Source organism: Alexandromys fortis, unplaced genomic scaffold (assembly GCF_014885135.2).
Source record: "Alexandromys fortis isolate MF-2015 unplaced genomic scaffold, M_Fortis_MF-2015_v1.1 scaffold_201, whole genome shotgun sequence".
In the NCBI taxonomy this organism is placed as follows: domain Eukaryota; kingdom Metazoa; phylum Chordata; class Mammalia; order Rodentia; family Cricetidae; genus Alexandromys; species Alexandromys fortis.
Window position 1 is genome coordinate 1,966,982 of NW_026068087.1, and position 21,558 is coordinate 1,988,539.

Sequence of the window (21,558 nt, forward strand, 5' to 3'; positions counted from 1 at the left end):
GGGGGGGGGGGGGGGGGGGAGGAGGGGAGGCATACTTTGAGGATAAAGTTTAAATCAACCGTTTTTAGAATGAAGTCCCTCCTCAAGAAGCCCTGAGCTCAGCAAGTTTGAAAAGCACTTCCCTGCTCGGGAAAGTCTGCATTCGCCTGCAGCTGCAGAAGCATTGTCTTTGCAGAACAACTCTGATTGCTTCACATCTCTCATTCCGAGGCAGATCTTTACATGGTGTTAAAACCACCTGGAAACCCTGTGGCCCCATGCTGGCCGCTGGACCTGCCTGGTGTGTTGGATGATGGGTTCCTATGTAGGACTTCTCTCTCCTGAATACCCCTCCCTCAGCCTGTTCCGCTAATGGCAGGTTTTTAACATTTCACTTGCCCCCTTTCTGAGTGTCCTGCCAGAGAAGGAGGAGTCAGGGTGGAGTGTGCATTTGAAGCCTTACTAAACATTGCCAGGTTTCTTTGTTTTCCTGTTCTTTCTTCTCTTCCTCTTCATCCTCCTCCTCCTCCTCCTCCTCCTCCTCCTCCCTCTCTCTCTCTCTCTCTCTCTCTCTCTCTCTCTCTCTCTCTCTCTCTCTCTCTTTCTCTCTCTCTTACACACACACACACACACACACACACACACACGGATCTCTATGTAGTTGGCTGTCCTGGAACTCAGTCTGTAGACCAGCCTGGCTTCAAACTCAAGAGATCCACCTGCTTCTGCCTCCGGAGTGCTGGGATTAAAGGTGTGTGCCACTACCTCCAGGCACTGGGTTGTTTCTGTAGTGTTTATTACGTGTGTACCTTTTCGTAGAAGACTGTGAAAGTGTCTCTTCCCCATGATGACTCCAATACAGAGCCCTATCCTCGAGTCTGAATCTTTTCAGATCCGATAAGTGGGTATGTGAGAAAAGTGATATCTTATTTCCATCTTAATTTGCATTTCTCTTCATTTTTGAGAGAAGCTGGGCATCCTTTTTCAAAATTATTTTAAGACACACCCCTCCCCAGAAGTACAGTGGCATCCTAGACTCAACCTAGACTTGGGTTTTGTTCATTGGTTTAACTGGGGTCCTTAATGCTCCCTTTCAGCCTGAAAAACTTTCCGTCCTGGAAAGTTTGTTCCATATTTCTTCATTTTCTGTTTTCTCTGGACTTTTTCCTTTCTTTGTTGACTTTGTGGTTTGGCTTTTATTCTTTCTTATTTTATTACAATATTCAGTTGGGTGGCATTTGCCGTTTGTATACCTATACCAACAGCAAACCTTAATGTAAACGCAGACTTTGGGTCATTGGGTCTCTGAGTGCAGATCAGGTGTAGCAAACCTACCATCGTGCTGGGGGTCGTTAATCGTGGGGAAGGAAGTGTGAAGTCCTGTGAGACTGTCTCAGTGCACCCATGGACCTAAAACTGCTCAAGAGGTTAATTTTAAGAGGGAAAAATTTAGCAGTCATGTTTTAAGTTTTTTGTCAGGATCCTTTAGTTATGCCTGTGAGTATAATATCACCCCGAGCCATCTCTGGGTGGACAAGCAGCACTGGCTAAAAGCTCTCTTCTGCTCCTGACATCTACTGTGTGTGGCTGTGTTGAGGCTTCCAACAAACAACTGATTGTCAGGCCTGAGGAAGTAGGGCAGTCTGTGAGCTCAGGTGTCACACCCGGGGCCCTCGTCCCAACAAGTTGCTTTCTGTGCTGGTATTTGGTGTGTGTCTGTACAAGGGCGCTCGTTTCCTCCCTCCCTCCCTCCCTCCCTCCCTCCCTCTCTCTCTCTCTCTCTCTCGTCCCTTATCTGGGAAATTAAGTCCGGTCTGGGCCGCTAAGCATTGTGTCTGGGAGTAAAGGAACTTTATAGGAAGGTACCTGACCCACGTACGCCTTTAAACCATCCAGCTCGTTTTTATCCCCGCGTTTGAGCTCCACCCTCATGGACCACATAATTTTATTCTGAATGTTTTCTACCCTGTGCTCATTGGCCGCTCAACACTATTAAATATAGTTTTGTAATTTGTGAAGACCTTTCTCAGGAGACGGAGACGGTCGGTTTCTGAAGACAAACGTAATGACAGAAAGACTGGCAGAATGTGTGCGGGAGTCTTGTGTTGCTACTGTTTAGCTGCCCTCCACCCCAGTCTGTTTTGTTCTGTTTTGTTTTGGGCACGAGCACAGGCTGTAAAACTGAAGGCAGGGTGTAATTTCACCAGGTATTTAGGAACCTCCACACTAATTCAAGCAATGAGCAGTAGGTTTTGAGAATAGACAGCTTAAGAAAATTTGAAACAGTTCATAACCACCCTAGTTAGTTTTGTTTTTTTTCTTCCTCCAGATGTGTGGCATTTTAGTAATTCTCTCTTCATGTGCAGTGGTGGTAGTTACAAATGTTCTCAAGTAGACGGATATCATCACTTTCATTCAGATGTTGAATATGAGAATCAATAGGGCTCTCATTTGTATGTGGTGAGGGATACTGACTTTTCTGATAAAACTCAATGGTAATGATATTCTGATTTCCTAGAAATCGTCCACAAAAACCAAAGATTGTGTGATTCCTTGAGAAACTGCATTCTCGATGCACTTAAAGACATATTATCTCTTTAAAATATAGGAGCAGATGTCTCAAGTGTTAGATGCCATGTTTGAAAAACTGGTCAAAGAAGGGGAGCATGTGATCGATCAAGGTGATGATGGCGACAACTTTTATGTCATTGACAGGTAAGTTTCACCCAGCTTTACAACTGACGTTTAAAAAATGTGTTGTGTACAATCTCAGCCGTCATTGTGACTGAGTGAGAAGCCAGGCTCAGTCAGCATTGATCTTTCGGTGGGTATGTCTGACTACTGAACCTGCTTTACATCAGAGCCCAGTACGTTCTCTTCCTGTTAGAACCCATTACCCACTGCAGTTGAAACACTCTGGTTCACAGAAGTGACAGGGCTTGCTTGAGGTCACCCCGGACCCACAGCCAGGTTTTCTGTCCCTGACTTGTGTTCACGCTCATGGCTCTGGCCAGCACCGCCTGACACCTCATGGCATCAGGGAGGGGATCAGTATGCAAAGCAGCCCCTCCCACAGACTGCCCCACTGAGGGCCCCCACCGGGGCTGGTAGCGTGTTTTACTCTCTCCAGACCATTTTGTTGGTCATTTTGTCCTATCCAGCATGGTAAATCTAGAAAGGAGTGTCAGTGACGAAAGAAAAAGGGGAATAGTTGGCAGATTTTAAATGAATAGTTTAGAAATTATTGTGCATTGAACAAATTCTAGGAGGTAACCTCATGTGTGTCATTCTATCCTTTGAGAAGACAACAATCTTCTCCCTTATTAATGTCTTTTGTTTCTATCTCTTTTCTACTTAATAATCCTTTTCTAACCCTTAAAAGTCGTCCCTTTTTGCCACTGACACACCCTTTTTTGTAGGATTTAACTCATAGGATATAGCTATAGAACTCCCTTGTCTGCCTCACACGTATGCCAGCCTTGAAACCGTGGCTTCTGTTGAAGTGCAGTAGGTGGGGAGGTGGTCCTGTGTAGAAGGAATAGCTCGGTTAGTGCAGGGACATGCACACGGAGTCGGCCCCACAGGAAGGCCAGCCAGAGGCAGTCTGTCACTGCTCAGCTGCAGTTTGTGATTGACTGAAAGTGAAGGGTCAGGGAGGCTTTGTGGGCCAGTGTGAGCTGAGAATTCAATTCTGCTTGTAACCCAAACCAGCCATATAAAAGAAGTAAAGAAAAAGTTGGTTTGTTTTCTAATAAGACTGTTTTTTTTTTTTTTGGCAAACTGGGGTGCCAGTTCCTGCTATAGTTTATGAAAGACTTGTCAGCAAATTTTTAGAGCTATAGTCTTTTTAAAAGTAGCTATTTTCTTTGGATGTCAAAAGCAATATACATTTATTTTAGAAATATGAAGTATTGTTGCATGGTCAGTGCCCTGGAATCCGTCGCGGTTCTTACTAAGTACAGTAGTGTTTGAACTTTGTTCCCCCCGATGGCTTTCTGCAGATATCCTATCACTAATTTTAAGTTTTTGTTGCTTAGCTCTTTCCCCCATCCATTGTCCCTGCGCTTGTCCAGTTGGGACAGACCAGCACTTGCTGTTATCGCAGGGCAGAGCAGGCAGGAAATCAGTGTACAGGGCTCTTGTCCACAGTAATACCCATGGTAATGAAATGTTCCCCGAATCTCTGTGTCTCTAACTTAATATGATTTGTCTATGTCCAACAGAGGAACATTTGATATTTATGTAAAATGTGACGGCGTTGGAAGATGCGTCGGTAACTACGACAATCGTGGGAGTTTTGGAGAACTGGCCTTAATGTATAATACACCCAGAGCGGCTACAATCACAGCTACCTCTCCTGGTGCTCTGTGGGGTTTGGTAAGTAAAGAATTGACCTGATCTAAGTGTTTATTAACCATCTTCGAGATGCTGTGCTGTTGGGCACAAAGACTGGGCTAAATCAAAGACTTATGTCCTGCCTCTTCCCAAGTCAGGAGCTTGGATATGCTGGCCCTTAGGATGACATCAGATCCAAAGTGTTCCCCTCTTATCCACACTTAGAAACCATGAGCCTCAACAGCTGAAGAGATGACCCAGTCCCTAAGGTGACTGCTAAACAAGAAGGAAGGTCTGAGTTCGGATTCCCAGAACCCATGTAAAAAGTCACGCACAGGGGAGGGGTCTGGAGACAAGGGGCAAGGGGCCTGAGCATCCCCAAAGCTTGTTGGCTAGCCAGTTCAGTAAGACACCGTGTCTCAAAGGCGCCTGGCAACTCACAAAGGACACCTGGCATCTGTCTCTGCCCTCTGTATGTATGTGTGCATAAGTATCTGGGCACACATATGCACACACCCTCACTAGCAAGTGTGAATACACAAACACACACACACGCGTGTGCACACGTATTTTTCTCAGCTAGCTCTCTTCGGAGTGAAAACTGAAAGTCACAACTGGAAACTTGTTGACGCACACACATTAGGCCTCCTCCTATTAATTCTGACTGCCGCACCAAGAGCTCTGGAGAAGGGACCGGCCTTCTGCAGTCTCTGAAGCCTTCCAGGCAATTCTGATGTTGCTGCAGCTTGAAAAAAACACTGAAAAGCAATTATCTTGATGGTGTTGACTGATTGGTAACGTGTTTGCACTCAAGAGCAGCTATGTACTGCAAAAAATATTGGTACCTGCGTTTTTAACTTGGGATATTAAAAAAAAATTGCCTCGATTCTATACAAATCTAATCATTCTCTTTTGAGTGGGACCTGGATTTTGGTGTGGACTAAGCATTCCCAACCTGGAGACTTTGAAATGTCCCCAAGCCCAGAACTTTTTGAGTACCAACGTGGTTCCAGAACTGTAAAATTCCATACCTGTTACAGGTCAGTCAAAGTATGAGCACATTATGAATACTTATCAATTATCTTCAGGCCACGCCTATGAGATACACATGAGCTATGGATTTTGTGTTTAGACTTGAGACGTGCTCCCAGGCTGTTTTGTTAGGAGGTTTCACTATCTGGGCGGACTTGAATGTGGGGGAGGGGTTAGTGTCTAAAATCTGAAACACTTCTGGTCTCAAGACAAGAGCTCCTCAGTCTCTATCTTTAAATAAATGTCTTAACGGTAGAAATTGTGTAGACATTGGGTGATATTCACATTGGCTGAGGGGCTAGGGAAGGGGTACGGTGGGACTTTTCTCACATGGTGCCGTAGTACAGAACAGAACAACTGATCTGGAAGGCTGGGTTGCTGGGTTCTCAGACTCCATCTGGCAAGTGTGCAGATGACCCTGGGAATCCACTCAGCACCCTTCTGTGGGTCCTCAGCTCGCCAGAGGTGTCCGCACTGCCTGCTCTCAGCCTTCACTTAGACAGCAGTGATCGACAGGAATGTCTGAAACAAAACCAGCACGTCCCTTGACACGCAGTCGTTAGGCTATTTCTCTGGGTCTTTGTTTGTCTTTGAGACAAGGTTTCTCTGCACGGTCTTGGATGTCAGAAATCCGTCTGCCCTTGACTCCCGAGTGCTGGGGTTAAAAGTGTGTCCCACAGCCTGGCCAGAAGAAGGGCTTTAACAAAGGGGTGAAGGGTCACAGAATGTACACATTATCTCTGCATTTGACTCAGAAGTTGGTTTAGCTCATAAAAACATCTCACTCAAAGATGCTGGATACCGAAAACTCCTTTTTATTGGAGCCAAACAGTTACTGTCTACCTGTTCAACAGTCAGCTTTAGGAATTACGAGCTGGAAATGGAGAGTCTCATGTGGGGAGAAGCCCCATCACCTGAGTGTGTTACCAGTGCAGGAAGCATTTGCCAGGCCTCGCGGTATTGGGCTTCATCTTGTGTCTGCCATGACCTGCCTATTCCAGAGGGTGTAGCTGAAAATGGAGCTGTCTCACTGGAGACACCAGCTAGAGTGTCAGATAGTAACGAGGACTCCTCACGCATCCTATCCAAGATCACACATTACCAGATTCGCCCTGAGCACCGACAGTGTCAGCCCTGGTGGTTACAGTAACAAACACACAAAAGCCCAGGGGGTTCATGTGCACAGTCCTTAAGCATTTAAGAAACGATTTTCAGAGATTTTTTTTGGTAGCTTGTACATGTTAATAACATTTATAGAAAGGGGTAGTTTCGGGCTGGAGAAATGGCTCAGCGAGCTGCTCTTCCAAAGGTCCTGAGTTCAAGTCTCAACAACCACATGGCTGCTCACAACCATCTGTAATAAGATCGGTGCCCTCTTCTGGCCTGCAGGCATACACATGCAGGAAGAACACTGTATAGATAATAAATAAATACATCTTTAAAAAGGGGAGGTAGTTTCTGATGCATGCATAAGTACATATCCTTAAAAATGATAATAAAGTACTTTTGTTGTATTGAACCTTGCTTTTTAAGATCAGTTTGGATAACCAGTCCCTTCTAGGGAGTTAGGCGGAAAGGAAATCGAGAGATCCATAGCCTGCAGCCCCGTGGCTGTCAGTGCCATGTAAAGAGGGGCCTTCTCTGAGAGCCCTATCTAAATAGCACCTGCTGCCTCAGCCTGGAGGTTAGACGAAGGCTAAAGCGATGGGATGAAAGTGTAGGAGATTGGGCTTCCTGGACTTGCTGGGCCACAGTGGGTGTGAAATGGGGCCTTTAATAGACAGCTTTCCCCCAGAGATAGAACTCGTGATTTGTTCTAAGTGGCTAAACTATTTCAGACCGTCTCTGTTTTAACAAAAACAAAGTTTGTCCATAAAATGTGCCTGCTTCCCAAACCTGACTATCTGTGACGCTCACACAGGACACTTTCATATCTAGCCAGACGTAGAGATTCTGAGCCACTCAAGTCTTGGGTTTTAGAAATTACCTCAGCAAATTAACTCTTAAAATTAAAAATAGGATTTTATTACATTTACTTTCTCTTTTGTTTTTTGTTTTTGTTCTTGAGGCAGAGTTTCTCTGTGTAGCCCTGGCTGTCCCAGAACTTGCATTATTAGATCAGACTGGTTTCAAACTCACAGAGATCCGCCTGCCACGCAGTATGCATTTACTTTTTACTTTGTGTGCATTTGGGGACACGTGTGGAGGCCATTTGTGTTCTGCTGATTGAACTCAGGTCAGTAAGCTTGGCAGTTGGTGCCTTTACCTGGTGAGCCATCTTGCTGGCCCAGGTACTCTCTCTTTTTTTAAAACATTAGGAAGTATAAATCCAGAGTACAGCTGGCATCAAAGTAGTAATTAACTTGGAAACAGGCTGTCTAATTTCTTAGTGTCTCATTCTGTCTGGCTGTTACCACAAATCACCACAGCTGGCACAGGCATTCCTGCCTTACTGTGTTGGAGGCGAAGAACCACAAGAGCTTTTGGTGTCTAGGGCCAGTTCCTAGATAGCCATGTTGTTGCATTTAGTGGAAGGGGCAGGACAGTTTCAAGGATCTTTTATGAGAATTACCTAATTCTGCTCAGGACAACTCCACACTCCTGGCTGGCCTAATCACCTAAGGCCATCTCCTAATACCAGCATGCTCAGGTTTAGGATTTGGACTTTGAGGAAAGTTATATCCATAATATATTGGCATAGCAAGGTATTACGTAATACCCAGTTTTAATCTTACTAAAGTGGTATAGTTATTCATTGGTGAATGACAAACTATGTGACTTTGTTGCCATTTACTTAAGAATAAAAACATTTTATAAGAATTTTTGCAACATAAAATTTTTAGGGAAAAATAGCTTTTGAGCTGTTATGTGTAAACATTTCTGTTGTTCCTAAATTAAATTCTGCATTTTTGAGATCATATAAACATGAAAGAATTTAGACTGTAAACATGATAAAGTCTAGACTAAGACCCCAGTCAAGAACATAGATTTTTTTGTACCTTCATTTTTAAAAGGAAAATTCTGATATTATGTGAGTCTGAAAAAAAACTAATATGTATTTTTTGTTTATTTTTGTGGTTTTTCAAGAAAGGGTTTCTCAGTGTAGCCCTGGCTGGCCTTGAACTTAAGAGATGCACCTGCCTCTGCCTCCCAAGTGCTGATATTAAAGGTGTGTGCCACCACCACTGGTATAAATATGTATTTTTAAGAATGCTTACATTATCAACTTTTTATGGATGACTTCCTTTCAACTAGTGTTTCTTGTAGTTCTTACCTCAGTGTATGTATACTTCAGAAATGTCACATTTAGTTGTGTCTATGACTGACTGAAGTAAATACTTAGAACAATACTAAACCCAGGTTCGGTCCTATCTACTTAATTGATTTCGCAACAACCCTGCCATCTACAGTGAGGGAATGGTATTGGTATATATTTTTAGTGTGACAGTGCCTCCATGTGGGCATAGAGCCCAGTGTGTCTAAATCTAATCTGTGTCTAAAGCAGTACTTCTCCACATCCTAACACTGTGACCTTTAATACAGCACGGGATCTCAGTTTCCTAATGCTGTGACCCTTTGAGGTAGTTCCTCATGTTGTGGTTATCCCCAATGATAAAGTTATTTTTGTTGCTACTTCATAACTAATTTTGATACTGTTCTGAATCTTAATGTAAATATCTGAAATGCAAGAAATCTGATACGCGACCCACATGAAAGGGTCATTCAGCCCCCAAAGGGGTCACTACCCACACGTTGAGAACCACTAATCTAAAAAATTCTTCTCTCTCTCTCTCTCTCTCTCTCTCTCTCTCTCTCTCTCTCTCTCCCTCTCCCTCTCCCTCCCCCTCTCCCTCTCCCTCTCCCTCTCCCTCTCCCTCCCTCTCTCCCTTCCTTTCCCTTCCCTTCCCATTCCTCTTCTCCTTCTTCCTCTTCTTCCCCTTCCATTCCCACCCCCCTTTTCGAGACAGGGTTTTTCTGTGTGGCTCTGCCTGCCCTGGAACTCATTCTGTAGACCAGGCTGGCTTCGAACTCAGAGAGCCGCCTGCCTCTGCCTCCTTAATGCTGTACCGCCATTGCCTGGATGAATGCTTCTTTTTCTAAGAAAATAAAGGGAAAAAATGTATACAGTAAATTTTGTGCTCAAAGAAATAAAAATATGAAATTAGTTGAGAGTCTAATCATGTTATAATCTTTAACTTTAACGTCATCAATTATTGTGTAATCCTTGAAGGGAATGGAAGTGTTTGTTCAGATTTTAACTGCCTTTGTGTTTACTACTCTCTCTTTAGGACAGGGTAACCTTCAGGAGAATAATTGTAAAAAACAATGCCAAAAAGAGAAAGATGTACGAAAGCTTTATTGAGTCGCTGCCCTTCCTCAAGTCCCTGGAGGTGAGTGTTCCCGCAAAAGCCGACAAGGAAACCAAGAGTCCGTGTATTAAAGCATCCCCATGTCCAATGTATTGGAATAACCGGAGAACCCAGAGCTCAGTTAGAATTGGGTTTTTATAGCAGTAATGGTGGGGGTGAGGGGTCTCTGAGGTTCAGGACCCCTGATTGGCTGACATTTGTCTAGGGGTGTCCTGGTGAGTGTGCTGGCAGGTGACCCTATCTACAGAGGTTGGAATGTTAGGCATTTCCTTTGAATGGTCAGCTCCTGGGTGGGGGTCGGGTTATCTCTGCTTGTGGTTCTTTCCTGCAGCCAGGTATTGCTTCAGGATAAACTACTGAGACTCAGGCCTCTTATTAAATTTATCGAGGGCTTAGTTCTACTCTGACAGGTGATAATGGTTGGAAGTAAAGAACTTCCTTTGGGTGACCTGCCCAGACTTAGCTTATCATGGCTGGCCCCCATACTGTGGAGGCTGCTTTGTTTAGACAGTCTGGTAAGGAGGCCCAGCTGATAAAAAAGCTAACCAAGCCGGCAACTCCAGTTCCCACATAAAGGTGGAAAGGTCTCCTGATCTCCACACAGTGGGTGCTGTAGTACCCCCACAGTAAGAATGATAATTTTTAATGTCTTTTCATATTTTCCTATGAAAGAACAGATAGTGACATTAGGTTTCATTGCTAGCTCTTTTACTGCCTATAAGTACATTTTATTATTGTGATTGGAAAATAAGGCTCTTATCTAGAGTCTGTAGCAAATTTATAGGTGCCATTTATCTAATAGCATAAAGAGTTAACTGCTGGTTATCCCTTTACAGGGAGGAACCACATAAACCCAGGAGGTCCTCACTGCCCCACCCCAACCCCCAGGGTTGTTACTGCTTGCTCCCCTTTCTCTCCACTTTTAAAGTTGGCATTCCTCAGCCTTGGTTTCTTCTCTGCTTACACACACTTACTTGGTATGTGAGAATTTGAAATATAAATCTCAGGCCTCATAAGTTCCCCCTAAAATGATCCTCACTGTCCACTACTAATTTAACACCTTCTGTCAGATACCTGTGCACATCTTACCCTGGACCAGATGCCCCAAATCACCCTTTCTGCTCTCCGTCTTGTTACGTTGCTGTCGCTGCAGTAAGACACCCTGACCAGGCAATTTATGAAAGAAAACATTGAGTAAATTGGGCCTGCAGTTTCAGAGTCCATGATCGTGGAGCAAAGGCAAGGCAGCAGGAGCAGTTACATTTTTATCCAGAACGGTGGGACAGAGTGCATACAGAGAATAGCTCAAAGCCTACCTCCAGCTTGGTCACACTTCTGAATCCTATCCAAACGGTGCCACCAACTGGGAACCTATGGGTGTCGTTCTCATTAAAATCACAACACTCCTCTTCATCTTGGCCACTCTTTTGTCTCCAAGCAGAGACACTCACTCAGCTTCCCCTATCCCCCAGCGGTGAATGTGTCTGCTGATGAGCTTCTCTTCCCTGTCTTCAGAAGATCTGTAATATCCAGTCATCTTCCACTACCTTCACATGTATCTCACCTCTATCTGTATCACCATTAACTCTCATATGACTTTTATCAGACATCTACAGGAGCCTGTGGGTCCTAGACCTCCCCTGCCTCCTGTTATCCACTCTTCCAGGACAGGATAACTTTGACGGCCCCCGAGGAACTGTCCAGTATCCTGCCCAGCCTGGGTCCCTCTGACAACATTCCAACTGCTCCACATTCACCACATTCACCCGGCCTCACACACTAGCTTCTTCCCGTGACACAAACAAGCCAGCCCTCCCCTCAGACCTGTGCACTTGCTATCCGCCTAGAACAGCCTCCTGCACAACTTTATGGACCCGCCATGATTCTCTTTCATTTCTTAGCCCCATGTCTTCTCAACGAGACCGACTGTTTCTTATCTATGAGGGCAGACACTTGTGGAAGAATTGTTAGCTTTGCTGTAATTTCCTTGGTTCTAGAGAAATAGATGCATGTCTTACGGTGCTCTAAAATGGTACACCTCAGCACAGTGGCATCTCTCTAGGGTTGCTGGTTTATGCCTGGAAGAACCTTGGCCACACCGTGGAATGCAGAGGGAGTTGACTTCTCTGGCAGCTCCTGTCCTCAAATAGAACACGTCAGGGAGGCTGTCCAGTCAGACTGAGCCATGTGACCCAGGAAGGGACTTTGGCAAACTGGAGAGCATGTGCTCCCTCAAGGGAGCAGCTGCCATTCCACCGGCGCTTTATTGTGCCATATGGAAATATGGGCTGGGAGTTTCTCAGTCTGCCGTTATTTTATGGAAAAAAATAGAAATACAAATTTTTCTATTTGAGAATCCTAGCAGTTAATCTAACAATCACACAAGCAAACACTGTTCAGTTTATTTAGCAGTATAGCTAGCCCCTTTTAAATGTCTAAAATAGGTAAGAGTACATAAGTGGTCTGTGTATTACTTAGGGTTTGCTAGAAGAAGAGAGAATTTATATAATATATAAATATATAATATATGCTGATGTATAACAATTACATTTGTGCCTATGGCGAATATGTAATACTGTATACACACACATATATATATACATACATACATATATATATATATATATATATGGCAGCTCCTTCTTTATATATGGGGATTTATTGTAGTATCTTATAGGCTGTGGTGCTGCTAGTCCAATCATAGCTACCTACTAATGGAAAACTAAGAACCCAGTAGTTCAGTCCACGCGGCTGGATCTGTCAGCTGGTCTTTGGTATGTGACAGAATCCTGAAGAAGTGGACTCTAATGCCAGGGAAGGCTAGAGCAAGCAGGCAAGGGCATGGTGGTGGCAGGGGGTGAGGGTGGGGGCTGCCTTCTTTCCTGCTCTTTCTGTGGGCAGTGCAGCAGCAAGTGTGGCCCAGATTAAAGGTGGATCTTTAATCACTTCAAGTATTTAGTTAAGAAAAAAATGTCACGCGGGAGACCGGGGTTCGATTCCCCGCCGGGCCCCCCCCCCCCAAAAAAAAAGAAAAAAATTCTGGGGCTGGAGAGATGGCTCAGCAGTTAAGAGCACTGAGTGCTCTTCCAAAGGACCTGGGTTTAACTCTGGGTTCACAACTGTCTGTGTAGCTCCATTTCCAGGAGATCTGACATCTTCACACAGACATGAATGCAGGTAAAACCCCAATGTAAACAAGAAAAAAATTATAAAAAGAAAAAAATCCCTCAGAGGTATATTCAACCATTTGGGTTTTAGTTAATTCCAGATGTAGTCAAGTTGACAAGAACAGCCATTACCGTCTTTTTCTTTCTAATACTGTATTCTCCTTGTAGGTTTCTGAACGCCTGAAGGTGGTAGACGTGATCGGCACCAAAGTTTACAACGATGGAGAACAGATCATCGCTCAGGTATGATACTATGTCAATCCGTGTAGTGTATCATCGCTCAGGTATGATACCACGTCAATCCGTGTAGTGTATCATAGTATCAGGTATGATACCACGTCAATCCATGTAGTGTATCATAGTATCAGGTATGATACCACGTCAATCCGTGTAGTGTATCATTCATTGCTCAGGTATGATACCACGTCAATCCGTGTAGTGTATCATTCATCGCTCAGGTATGATACCATGTCAATCCTTGTAGTGTTAAATTCAAGAATGTCTTAGAAATCTCGTTAAACTTGGTTTAACATCAGCATGCAATGTTGAATTTAATGAATTATTACTTCTACCAAACAACTTACTAAACATGCTTTTACAGCCAGTAAGTAATTTGGATGCTTTTGTTTATATAATTTATTCCAAATGAATTTTCATTAAACCATTACCTGACTCTCTGAGTGGTTTTACAGTTTGTAACATGAAGTCCACGTGTATAGAAGATGTCATATATGAAAGGGAAGTGGTGGCTCTCCCATGAGCCCAGCTCCATTGGGCGATGATAAAGAGTTTTGCATGATCAGGTCTTGAGACCTCCTAAGGCTGCTTACCGATGACATTTGCACAGAAGAGCTCACGCTGCACCGTATCCAAGCACTGGATACGTTAATACAAGTCTGCTCTAACCCTCATGCTTTTTAAACATGGTTTCTCCCTGTGGGAAACCAACTGTGTTGTGTACAGCACCATAGTCAGCCAGAGAGCTCCTAGAAAGTAGGCTCTGTAGGCATTTGAAACATACATGACTTGAGGGGATTTCTAATATTCTGTGGGCTTTTTTTTTTAAATCACAACAGTCTACTGAATTATTGTCTCTTTTTCATCATTTTTAAATTTATTTTACATACCACAGTTTCCCCTTCCAACCCCCTTCCCCGGCCCATCCACTTCTCTGTCTCCGTTTAGATGGGGTAAGGCCAAGATTCAAGGGCTGTTTGAAGAAAAGACCATTGTTTAGAAGGCCAATAAGTATCTTTTTGTCCCTACTCCCACTCCCCTCATCAAACACACACAGACCACAGTGTGGCCAGTCACTAGAGTTCTTATCTCTACCAGTGCTCAGCCCAAAGGGGTGATCCTGTCCTCAGACTGCCTCCTCTGACTGCATCCTTAGACTGACTGCTTCGAATTGCTGCCTCAGACTGCACTGAGCTCCTGCCTCCTCCTGCCTTAGATTCCTCTCTCTGTCCAACCATATCACTCCTGTCTCCACCTCCTTAATGCTGGAATTAAAGGCGTGTGATCCCAAATGCTGGGATCATTTTTGTGTGAGCTCTGTTTCTTTTTTAGACTGGATCAATTTTGTATGGCCCAAGGTAGCCTTGAACTAACTGAGATCCACCTGCCTCTTTTCGCCCGAGTCCTGGGGTTGAAGGTGTGTGCCACCACTGCCAGGCCTCTAGTAGCTTAGCTGTGCTCTCATCTTCAGACAAATTTATTTGTTAAAACACAAACAAAATATCGCCACAACATATACTATCCTATATTTTAGAAATCTAGGCCTAACATTTATTTTTGCTATACAATCTCTGGTTTTGTTTGAGGTCCTAGAGATTAAGGTAAAAGTCAGGACCTTGAGTATGTTGTGATACTGTCTCATGCTAAGTTTTTAAATTGTGCCAGAGAGGTTTTCAAATATTCGTGTTTCTCAGGATTCACGGGAAGGACCTCAAACAGTGAACAGAAATCTTCCATAGCATGTTTGAGGAGTCAGCATCAGAAATCAGAGTTTGTGCAAAACCCACGCCACCAGCCTTTCCAGTTCCAGTGGTCTTTTCGGAAGCTGGAAGTACACCAATTGTAGACATGCCAAAGCTAGCATCCTTTGCTTCTGAATGCTCCCAGGTTCTTTCTGCTCCTGGCAAGTCACTGTGCTAACACGTGTTACTTTAGGTGGACACAGGGAGCATGTTGCTAGGCACCAAGGAGCACAGGGTGTACCGACATAGCCCGCTGGTGGAAGGGGCTGCCGGGATACACCGCTGTGCTGTTCTTTCTGTGTATATGGTTCAGCACAGAATCCGGCGGAAGATTCCTAGCTCGGGTTACTTGCCATATTTTCTGGTAGAGAATGTATTATTGCAAATGCTTTTACAAATAAAAATGTTACATAATTATCAGCCATTACCTCTGAGCGTAGATGAAATGGCCTCTTCAATATGATGTCACTTACAGACCGGAATCTCTACACTGGCTTCAAGGACATGATTTCAGGGTTGCTATGGAATTCTCATTTTTCACTCTATTTTTTTTTCTTTTAATAGGGAGATTTGGCAGATTCTTTTTTCATTGTAGAATCTGGAGAAGTGAAAATTACTATGAAAAGAAAGGTAAAACATTTATCAACCCTAAAATTCCTCATATTAGCAAGGAAAATAATGGATTTTTTTTTAAAAAAAAAATTATGGTAGACTTAAATGTAACTCGCTTCAATTACCTTCCCAGGGCAAATCGGAAGTGGAGGAGAACGGTGCCGTGGAAATCGCTCGGTGTTTTCGGGGACAGTACTTTGGAGAGCTGGCCCTGGTCACCAACAAGCCAAGAGCGGCGTCTGCACATGCCATCGGGACTGTCAAATGTTTAGGTAGGGTCAGTGGTGGACCTGTTATGTCTGCACTCGAGGTACTCAAATCATACGGGGCATTATTGGGTTCACAAGTGCCAAAGTCCTCACAAAAATATGACCAAGGTTTGGACTTACTTTAATTATTGAAAAAAGAACTCCCAGTTAACGAGTTTTATATTTAATCTGTCAAGAAAATGCCATGCATTGTATTCCTCAAAAGAGAAGGCTAAAATGGCACTTTTTGTGAAGTTCATTATTACGCTCCCTGGTCCCCCGGGACAGCGGTCAGGTCTGTCCGCGCATAATCAATAGCTGTTATCAGATTGTTATGGCTTTGTTCTACCAAGGGAGCTTGGCAGACATGCCACTTCCAGTTGGTATCTACAGAGATTTTTTTTTGTCTAAGAAATCACTCAGGTAATGAAGAACATGGTTTAGAAAATAGCAACATAAATGACATTTTAAAAATTGATTCATTAAATAATCCCCTCCATGTTCCTCACAATTCAAAAAGGTAAAAGTTAGCTTCGGTGATTATTAAGATTTGCAAGGCTCCTCGGAATGAATTCTTTGTAGAGTCATGTTGTAAAAGGTCCTCAGAAAGTGCAATATTAGAAACACAATCCTCTGATCCAAAGCTCAGAGTCTCCTCAAAGACGTTGACTGTAAGATAAAGGTGCTCATTTATTTCGTTATAATTAAAGGAAATGGGAGAAATACAGGAAGTATAGAAAAACATAGGAAGTTCTAAGGCACACCCATGTCGTCACCATCTGCCCATGGCTTCCTCTGTCATAATTCCTTTCTGTTGGATTTGCATAGTTTTCTGTTCTTAAACAATTTTTCGCTATAGGAATTTTATTAATACATCACATTTTTTATATTCTATTAGGAAGAGGTAAATATATGCATGATAAATTATCTAACCACTCACTGGCAAATGTTTTATGAGCTTTGGGTCCAATTTGTATGTGTATATATGTTTTTTGTTGTTGTTGTTGTTGTTTCGTTTGTTGGTTTTTCAAGACAGGGTTTCTCTGTGTAACAACCCTAACTGCTCTGGAACTACCTCTGTAGACCAGGCTGACCTCGAACTCACAGAGATCCGCCCGCCTCTGTTGGGATTAAAGGCGTGCCACTACCTCCAAGTGCAGAGGTAACTTTTGCCTTAGGAATAGTTTTCTGACTAGGTCTTTTAAAATGATTTTTCTTTAATTAGTACATATTAACTTGTATAAGGTTGTAACCCTTTCACGAGTAGCATGTGCTTTGCATATTCACAGTAATTACCCTCTGCTTCTCCCTGTTGATCCCATCCTGCTTTTCAAATAGTCCCCTTCCGCTTTCATGTTTCTCCCCCTTCATCTGAAGAAAAACAAAGTGTCTGCTCCACTTAAAAGATGATATTTCTAGGCCGGGCGGTGGTGGCACACGCCTTTAATCCCAGCACTCGGGAGGCAGAGGCAGGCGGATCTCTGTGAGTTCAAGACCAGCCTGGCCTACAAGAGCTAGTTCCAGGACAGGCTCCAAAACCTCAGAGAAACCCTGTCTGGAAAAACCAAAAAANAAAAAAAAAAAAAAAAAAAAAAAAAAAAAAGATGATATTTCTAAGCTTTGTTCATCTTTCTGCCAATGTCACAATGTGTTTTTCTTTTTAGCTGAGTAGTGATGCATTGTGTGTATACATTTTATTTTCCATTTGTTGATGGGTACTGAGGCTGAGTCCATAGCTTGGCTACTGTGAATGCTGCTGCCCTATACAAGGGCAAGTGGGTATCTCTACTGTGTGCTGACTTTGACTCCTTCCGACTTGCCTAGGAGGGGAGAGCCTGGATCAAATGGTGGGTCTAGTTTTATTTAATGAGGAACTTACATACCTATTTCTAGTGGCTACACTGATCTCATCAACGGTGGACAAGGCTTCCATTCTTCAAGAGCCTGTCAACTTTTGTTGTTTCTTGATGATAAATGCTTTGACGGGGTGAGAGGGAAATCTCAATGTAGTATTGATCTGCATTTCTCAGATGGATATTTTTTTTTAAGATGGCTATTTTTTATGTATTTTTTGCCTACTTGTTTTAAGAAGTAGTTCATTTGCCTATTTAATGACTCAATACATACAGGCCACTTTTATTCTTACTAATTTTTATTTTTACTAAATTTTATTTTTACTAATGTGCCATGCAAGAATGTCCATGAAGCCTTACAAACTTTACCTTTTTTACCTATGCAAATTTGAGAGATAGATTTTTATGCGTTAAGCAGTATATTATAAACTCCAAGTTTTAAAATGCAGGAGACAGCCATGTTTGGTGTCTCCTGTCTGTAATTCCAGCACCTGAAGTGTGGGATCATTAATTCAAGGTCTTGTTGAAGGTCACTGTGAATGAACTACATAAACCAAACAGTCTCAAAACCAAAAACACAAAATAAAATGCACGAGGCAGACAAGCAAAGCGATACATATATTGATAGATGCAGAAAAAAGCATCATATTGATCATGATTTTGAATTGCATAGACAGTGGTATGAATGTCTAAAAATCTTCACACCATGCCACTGTGCACTCTGAGAACAGGAAGAGAAACACTCTTGTACCACTTTTGGGGAAGGGGTTATGTTTATCTTCGAAAGCCCAGAGGCTGTGCCAGGTTAGACCCTCATTTCGCCAACGTGGACCAGGCACCTCCCACCAACTCTGCCACAGGTCCTTCATCCGTCAAAGCATCCCAGACTGTAACCAGCAAAGGTCCTATTTCCTTTTTGAAGCAGAACATTTAAACCTTTACTTTTTTCTCATATTTTTTATAATATCTAACTGAAAATTCTCTTGGGTTGTTAATATATCAAAATGGCAGTATCATAGTAGAAAGGAATGGCTTAGGAATTTCGGAGTTATGCAAGGAATGGTATTTTCAATTTATTAATTTTTTCTTTTCTCTTAGCCATGGATGTGCAAGCATTTGAAAGGCTTTTGGGACCTTGCATGGAAATTATGAAAAGGAACATCGCCACCTATGAAGAACAATTAGTCGCACTGTTTGGAACAAACATGGATATTGTTGAGCCCACTGCATGAAGCAAAAGTACGGAGCGGAAAGAGCATTAGTGAAACAGTTACGCTGTAGTGGTTAGTCCACTGAGAATGTGTTTGTGTACATGCCAAGCATTTTGTGATTTCGGGTTTTCCTTTTTTAAACAAAAAAAAAAAACACATTTACAATGTATCAGTAAACAGTAGTGATTTAATAGTCAGTAGGCTTTAACATCACTTTCTAATGGGTAGTTCATTAAAAAAATCAACATATTCATAAAAATGACTTTTTATTCCATAAAATTATTTGAAAGTTTTATTCAAATGGTTATAATATATTGAAAGCGTACATGTTTAATAAGATAATTAAAAGATGTAATCATAGGCCGATCTGTGTGTTTGATTTATTCAAATATCAAATTAGTGACTATCCCATTGAAGAGGGAAGTTGGTAATGACTCATGTGACTTAACATGACATCACATTCTTCTTATAATCCATCATCCAGTAAATGTCGGTCATTTCATTTTCTAGTTTTTCTGGCTTGATAAGTTATGTGTTAGCCTTGGCCTATTGGTGAAATGGTATAAAACGTCATATGCAATTTAAAAATTTTTTATATTTTTGCAATAAAGAACGTTTTGACTTCTTTGACAAATGTCGGTGAGTAGCCTACGTAACTGCGTGGCTTTTGAGACTTGACAACTTAGTCATGATAATTGGGCAGAGAGTCTTTTAAGATGAAAGATCATAAATGCAGTTTTCTTTTTCTTTTTTCTTCCGCAAGACATTTCTCTGTGCAGCCCTGGCTGTCCTGGAAGTCACCCTATAGGTCAGGCTGGCTTCAAACTAGAGAGCTCCGGCTGCCTCTGCCTCTTGAGTAATGTAATTAAAGGCCTGCGCCACCACCGCTCAGCCCATAAACACCTTTCTCATCATCAAATATATGGTGTCACTGCTTCCTTTTTGATTTTGCAACTCCTGTATTCTTTATAAATTGCATTTGGACATTTAACTTGACAAAGATTTTTTTTTTAAGCTATTTAAACTTAATCAAACATTTTTTTGTCCTCTTAATGTTCCAAACCTTATATTTAGAAAAAGGGAAACTTTCCTATGAAAAATCGTTTGGGATTCTTATCCACATGCCCACAGGATATTTCTTTGCTCTTTATGGTCTGCATACTACAGCCTGGTGCACATGTCTGTGCCCATTTTTTTTTTTTTTTTTGCTTTTTAATTCCTTGTCATAATCGCTAACCGGCAAGCTCATTGATCAGCAGCCAATCAAGTGTGTTTTGTCTTTTCCAATCCTTAAAAACTCTAATGCAGTGGTGGAAATAAGTTTGTATATAAGCAAAGCCATACATAATGAGTAATGGAATTTCTGTCTGTACTACGTATCATTAGGCCTTGTCCTTAGCTTTAAAGTCAACTCAGAGTAAAAAGTACACAAAGTACGAAATTTTACTAGGTTCTTCGGTCGCTTACATGCTTATTTTTATGCCGGATCTGATGAATTGTTATAAACAACCAAAGCAATATACTTTTACACGACTTTCAGGCCACATGACCAAATGTCTAGAGACATTAGTTCTCACCAGTTATTCACCTTCAAATGGGTCATTTCACTTTGGGAAACATGTTCTAAGGAACAGAGGTATCTATATATGTGAAATTCATCTATGGCTGTCATGATCTTATAAGGGAATGTTTATAGTCCACATACATGCACATGAAAACATGGCTAGAATGTTAATTGGATAATGTATAAACAAATAAGTATGTAAACTATAGCTTTAGTCATGTTTTAAAATACTATTTTTGCAAAATCTGTAGGAAAAAGAGCTCTCTCCACATGAAGGTAACATGTTTTCAAAAGCCATGTGTTAAACAAGGAAAAAAATCCAAAAACAGAAAAACAAGAAAAACGCCACCCGAATTCCTGGTTCATCATTCTGTGTTCCTTATTCCCTTTTCCAAGTTCTCTTCTGTTGCATTGCATAAGCTGATTGTTAGCGTTCGTGGAACAGTAAATGAATGCCTGTCGAATAAAGAACTCCAACCAAGGCTATAAATGCCAGTTACGTCATTTTCAGTATTGTTGGTTATATTTAAAATTTCCTTATAATAAAGCACACTTTTATAATAAATGTTTTAAGCATTGTTTTCTTTTTATGGTTTGTCCAGTGTATAAATGTAACAAAAGTCATCAGATATGTTCCATGGAAGTTATAACCCCATAGGATACAGCAGTAAGAAAGTACGGTTTTGCATGACTGTAGGTCTTTGTAAGCTTTTTAACTATTGGTTAAATTTTTAACTCTTGTGATATGTTGCACATTATTTTGGTCATTTAGAATAACCAACTAAATATTGACTAGGGAATTTATGTGTAAAACTTTCTAATTAAAACAGCTCAAGTTTGGCTTGTGGATGTCATTATTAAATCACTAATGAGGAATCTTACTGTTGATGTTTCCATTCAAAGATGGCACCTCTTAAGTACATCTGTGGCCAGGAAAGTGTTAGGAATCTGCCCTGGAGAACAAGGTTCTTCATTTTGTTTTAAGTAAGTTTAAAAGGGTATTGCGTTTCTTGCTTATCAGTATGAATTGGGACTTAGCATCTATATTTTAACAAAAATACTACCTGCAATAGAAGTTGGATAAATATATTTGGGTTACTGTTAACATTGGTTACCAAGTCATGCAAAATGCTTTATGTGGAGAGTCTGCAATGAAACAAGGACTTGGGATTTCACTGAGAAGTGCAGGAGTGAGAAGTGTGCAGAGC

General features: G+C 42.0%; 1 protein-coding gene across 3 annotated transcripts in view; it reads left to right on the forward strand.

Moving 5' to 3' along the window:
• Positions 1-21,191, forward strand: part of Prkar2b (protein kinase cAMP-dependent type II regulatory subunit beta) — a 710,703-nt gene extending 689,512 nt beyond the window's left edge. For all 3 annotated transcript variants that reach the window (XM_050122318.1, XM_050122316.1, XM_050122317.1), the window contains 7 exons: positions 2,588-2,694; positions 4,203-4,356; positions 9,636-9,737; positions 13,052-13,126; positions 15,427-15,492; positions 15,608-15,746; positions 18,674-21,191. In XM_050122318.1, coding sequence (XP_049978275.1) covers positions 2,594-2,694; positions 4,203-4,356; positions 9,636-9,737; positions 13,052-13,126; positions 15,427-15,492; positions 15,608-15,746; positions 18,674-18,807 — 771 coding nt within the window. In that variant the 5' untranslated portion in view covers positions 2,588-2,593 and the 3' untranslated portion in view covers positions 18,808-21,191. The remainder of the gene's footprint in view (positions 1-2,587; positions 2,695-4,202; positions 4,357-9,635; positions 9,738-13,051; positions 13,127-15,426; positions 15,493-15,607; positions 15,747-18,673) is intronic.
• The last annotated feature ends 367 nt before the right edge of the window (positions 21,192-21,558 follow it).